General features: G+C 33.2%; 1 protein-coding gene across 1 annotated transcript in view; it reads right to left on the reverse strand.

Annotated features, from left to right (window-relative positions):
• Positions 1 to 3,862: 3,862 nt before the first annotated feature.
• The window catches only part of LOC117106361 (E3 ubiquitin-protein ligase RNF213-like), a gene marked incomplete at its 3' end in the record, with an annotated part of 1,843 nt that continues 641 nt past the window's right edge, over positions 3,863 to 5,064 (reverse strand). The window contains exons 2-4 of the mRNA XM_033247737.1: positions 4,914 to 5,056; positions 4,571 to 4,739; positions 3,863 to 3,963 (exon numbers count right to left, since the gene is read on the reverse strand). Coding sequence (XP_033103628.1) covers positions 3,863 to 3,963; positions 4,571 to 4,739; positions 4,914 to 5,056 — 413 coding nt within the window. The remainder of the gene's footprint in view (positions 3,964 to 4,570; positions 4,740 to 4,913; positions 5,057 to 5,064) is intronic.

The raw sequence follows: 5,064 nt of genomic DNA on the forward strand, positions 1-5,064 counted from the left end.
AGCCACGATATTGTTTCATTGAACTATTTGTGTTAACAACAATAATAATAATAATAATAATAATAATAATAATAATAATAATAATAATAATAATAATAATAATAATAATAATAATAATAATAGTTCAATGAGACTAAATAAAAATAAATTGCGTTCTGTTATGACAAATGCTCGTTTGGATAGACTCATGATGCTTGGAATACATCATGATAGGTGAAGCAACCTCGACCTTGACAGCGTGGTTAACATATTTCATGCAAAATTTCCAAAATGTAGAATTTCACTTTTTAAGAATGAGGATTTGAAAATAAATTAGATGGTTACATTACATACTCTTTGTTTCTTGCTCAAAATGTTTTGGTTTTAGTAGCAGATATTAGAAAAACATAGCCTACATGAAGTCATATTATAGTAACTCGATGCCTATCATTCAAATAAGTAATAAAAATTCGCCATAATTCGTCAAATATCTGTGGCTTCCAGGGGGCCTCGTCCCCTGGACCCCCACCGGGGGCCTTGAACGGCCCCCAGCCAAGTGAGACTCGTTTCGCTAATCGTAATCGTTAATCTGTGTCTTTGATGCTGTCATTATTTATGATTGATATATTGATCATATTAAACTATAACCATTAGCAAACTTAAGGAAAAAACCTGTGTCAAGGTTTTTCCTTTGTTCTATTAACTTGATACGTTGTCCCCAATCCCACAAGTATATTTTGGTATTGCCAAATGGTAAAAATACCAATGAAGTAGATCCAACTTTTATTTTATAGAAAAATAACCTATAGTGAACAAAAAAGTAGTTTGCGCATGCCTTGTTCTACAGTCTTTGCCGATTAAATAGCCTGTGTACCTAATTCTGAGACCTCTTCTTTTCGAAGTAATTGCGTTTTAATTTAATCTGCATGGGAATATCAACTGTTTGATATTTAAAAAAAATGTGTATATAGTCTGTATCTGCAGTAGGTTTAACACATTTGATACAATTGTTGGAAGATGTTCATCTAGTTACCTCATCGATATTTACGTTAAAGTTCTAAGATATTCGGAAAAAATTTTGTCGGCCATTTTGAAATTCAAAATGGCCACCATTTATGATCCTGTGAATATCACCATTCGACAGCTTGACATTGAAAACATAGGGGTTGGCTACCTAAATCATGTTGACCTGCTCTAATGGCACAATTATGGTTTTTATTACTGTGAAAATGGCGGCCATTTTGAAATTCAAGATGACCGCCATTTATGATTCGTGAGAATATCACCATTGGACAGGTTGACATTGAAAACCTAGGGTTTGCTACCAAAATCAAGTTGATACCTGCTGTAAATAGCACAGTAATTACTATTTTACTTTTAAACTGGCAGCCATTTTGAAATTCAAGATGGCTGCCATTTATGATCCATGAAAATCACCATTGGACAGGTTGACATTGAAAACATAGGATTGGTACCAAAATCATGTCAATACCAACTCTAATAGCGCAGTTATGGTTACTTTTACGGTAAAAATGGTGGCCATTTTGAAATTCCAAAATGGCCACCAAGACAATGTCGGAAAAAATGGACCCTTGCATTTTTTGATTCAGCATACCCAAAATATCTGGAAAATGCAATAAAATTGCTTTGGGCAAGCCTATCTCGTAAACCTGTTTTTTTCGACATTAGGTTTCTCACTACCATTATTAGTGGGGCGGATATGTGACTTGGGCGTGCACTTCTGGAAAGAAGCATGAAAATTTGTCATAGGTTTTTGAGTATGCTCATTTCAAAAATTGCAGGAACCAAGACGTCACTCCAACCATTCCCGCCGAAACTTGGGAAAATCCAATTGGCCACCAAAAGACACAATTTTGGCAGTTTAAAGGCTCTAAGAGCCCATATTACCCTGTACTTGGTGTCAATATCTATGTTCTTTAGTTCAAGGAATCCAATAAAATACGATAACATACATTTTTTACCATGGAAATGCAAAAATATATAAAATATTCAAAATGACTGCCAAACACCACTATTTTGATCATTTAAAGGCTTTGAATGCCCATACTACCACAATCTTAGTGTCAATTACTATGTTCTTTAGTTCAAGGAATTCAATAGAACATATATAAAACACCAAAGCATACACCTAAATTGTGAAAAGGCAAAATAAATTCATATCAAACACTACAGTGCTTAGGAAATATTAGATCATCACTGTAACATATCCATACATGATGATATATGATGATGATAATAATAAAAATAATAGTAACATTACTAGAGCATTCACTCCATAGAGTGCATACCTCCACCCTGTGCCTGAATACAGTGCCAACAATACGCAGGCTGTGTATAATAGGCGAAACTGAAGCATATGATACACCAGAATATCTGTCTCTTATACACATCTAGATGGGGATAAGAGACAGGCATACAATCATCAATGATATATAATATAGACCTGCTTTCCACAACTGAGTAATGGAATGGAATCGATAGCACCTTTTTTATATTGCTTGAAATTGATTATTATTATTTGTTATAATAAAGTTATTTATGGAATTGTAAGCTATTGATTGAAGATTGCTATCCCCATGAGTGGACATCTGACCATAATTAATTAAAACATTTTCATAGTTGATCACTGTTTATGAATATTGGGTTTAAGAGTGATGAACTACAGGTAAATGTATATACAGTAGTATACAAAATTACAACTTGCATCTTAATTTAATGTTCTTTTTATAGAGCTCTATTATATTATGAGAGAAACAACCTATTGCAAACTCAAACCAGCTACTGAAAATCACTTTTTGACATATTCTGTAAGTTAGTTTTAGTAGCATGAGAAACTCTACAGTATAAAAAAAAAGTGTTAGTAGGGGAAGTAGGAGGATTTAACGATAAGCTATTAAAAGAGAACTAGCAAAATGATTTTTTGTTCTAGAGGAGATTTTTGATATGCCATTAATAATTGAATCAACCTTATAATAATTTTTTGGCAATTGTTTATGAAGTTATAGGCCATTATATACGATTTTACTGTGACATAACTGGCGAAAAAAGTAACAAAAGATTGTGTAAATAGCGCCGCGTAGGGTATATGCCACGTACGATCTTTGCGTGAATGCTGTAACCATAATTGTTGTAACTTGCATATCAAGTCATAGGCTTATAACTGCATCAGCGTTGTCAACAAGAGTTACAGCCTATCAAGTCATAGGCTTATAACTGCATCAGCGGTTGTCAACAAGAGTTACAGCCTATCAAGTCATAGGCTTATAACTGCATCAGCAGTTGTCAACAAGAGTTACAGCCTATCAAGTCATAGGCTTATAACTGCATCAGCGGTTGTCAACAAGAGTTACAACCTATCAAGTCATAGGCTTATAACTGCATCAGCGGTTGTCAACCAGAGTTACAGCCTATCAAGTCATAGGCTTATAACTGCATCAGCGGTTGTCAACAAGAGTTACAGCCTATCAAGTCATAGGCTTATAACTGCATCAGCGGTTGTTAACAAGAGTTACAGCATGCACACAAAGATCGCATGCAGCGGATAACCTATGTGGTTTTTTTACACGATCTTTTGTATAAATTGGCCTATTACTTCATAAGAAATTGCCAAAAAACGAATTTAAGGTTGATTCTATTATTAATGGCATATCAAAATTCACATCTAGAACAAAAAATCATTTTGCTAGGTCTCTTTTAAAGAAACACTTTTCCGTGAAATGAGGGACAATATATCTTTTAAAACTACAGCCAACACATATTAAGGGGACAGGAAACTTTTTGGTTGTGCAAAATGGTAAAATCAATATAATTTAAATAGGGGTTCTATTGTATTTTCTATTATTATTATCTATTTTAACCTTACTTGGAGCAGAGGTGTGATGTACAATGCTGTAAAGTTCTCTTCCCATATTTTTCGACATTGCTTTGACGACAACAGTTGTTGAAAGCCAGATTGAAATTGTGCTGGGAAATTATTTTTGTTGAAACATGTTACTTTTGCATTATTAAAACAATGAACATAAATCAATTAAACAATGAACATTAAATCAATACAAATCTCAAAATAAATTTGAAAAACATACAGTATTTAAAGGTAAAAAAAAAACCATCAACTTAGAAACACTAACATTAACCCAAATCAGAAATAATTTTGTCTGATTAAATGTTGCTGGGGAAATATAACCTGGCCACTTTTCTGCTTAAATCTTCCTAAGCGACTAGTGCTACCGCAAATTGCCATGCGACAAACATACACAAAAGCCTTGCACAGACTGGTAAAACCAAGTAAAGTTACTCGTTGTTAATGTAAAAATTAATCTAATTCAAACATAACTTTTCTCCTTTGAGAATCGCTTTACTATTATTTTCATTAAATTTTGGAATTCATATTAATTCTCATATTACATATTTTTTGCTACATAAATGCAACACAAAACCACTGTCATAATCAACATAATCATCATCATAATATCAATATCTGCATTATTATCATAATCATTATTATAAATGAATTATTTCAAATTATAATTTTAATATTTATGTTATAAAATTTTAAATTCTAGGTCTTTACCTGGGACTGTTTTTTGCAAAAGGTTGTCAATAACTTTGTGAAGGATGAAAATGCAGTCATCCCTGTTCTTGCCTGTTGCTATTGACAACAATCTCACATCATTATGCAGATGTTGCCATAGAAACTCAATCACATTATGTGGATGAGGTTTAATCATATTGATGATTGGCTGGAAAGAAAATTCTTTATAAAAAAATACTCTGTAGTATAAACTTTACTGCAATCAACATAATACATGTTAATACCGGATATTACAAATGAATATTTAAAACTGAAACAAAAAAGGAAAGCAAGCCCCCAAAATAAATCACTATACTGATAATATTCATGATCATTTCCTAACCTGTGGACCTTGTTGGCTTTCAGTTCCCAGCAGCATACTAGCATGCAACAAAAAGCGGACGACAGCAGTTGCCAAGCAGTTCATCGCTCGTTCAATCACAATCTGGTCACCATGTTGAATTTGTGGGCATCCAAGTACATGGCCTGTGCAT

This window comes from Anneissia japonica, unplaced genomic scaffold (genome assembly GCF_011630105.1).
Source record: "Anneissia japonica isolate Jap-2015-1 unplaced genomic scaffold, ASM1163010v1 scaffold287911_len34247_cov104, whole genome shotgun sequence".
Lineage (NCBI taxonomy): Eukaryota > Metazoa > Echinodermata > Crinoidea > Comatulida > Comatulidae > Anneissia > Anneissia japonica.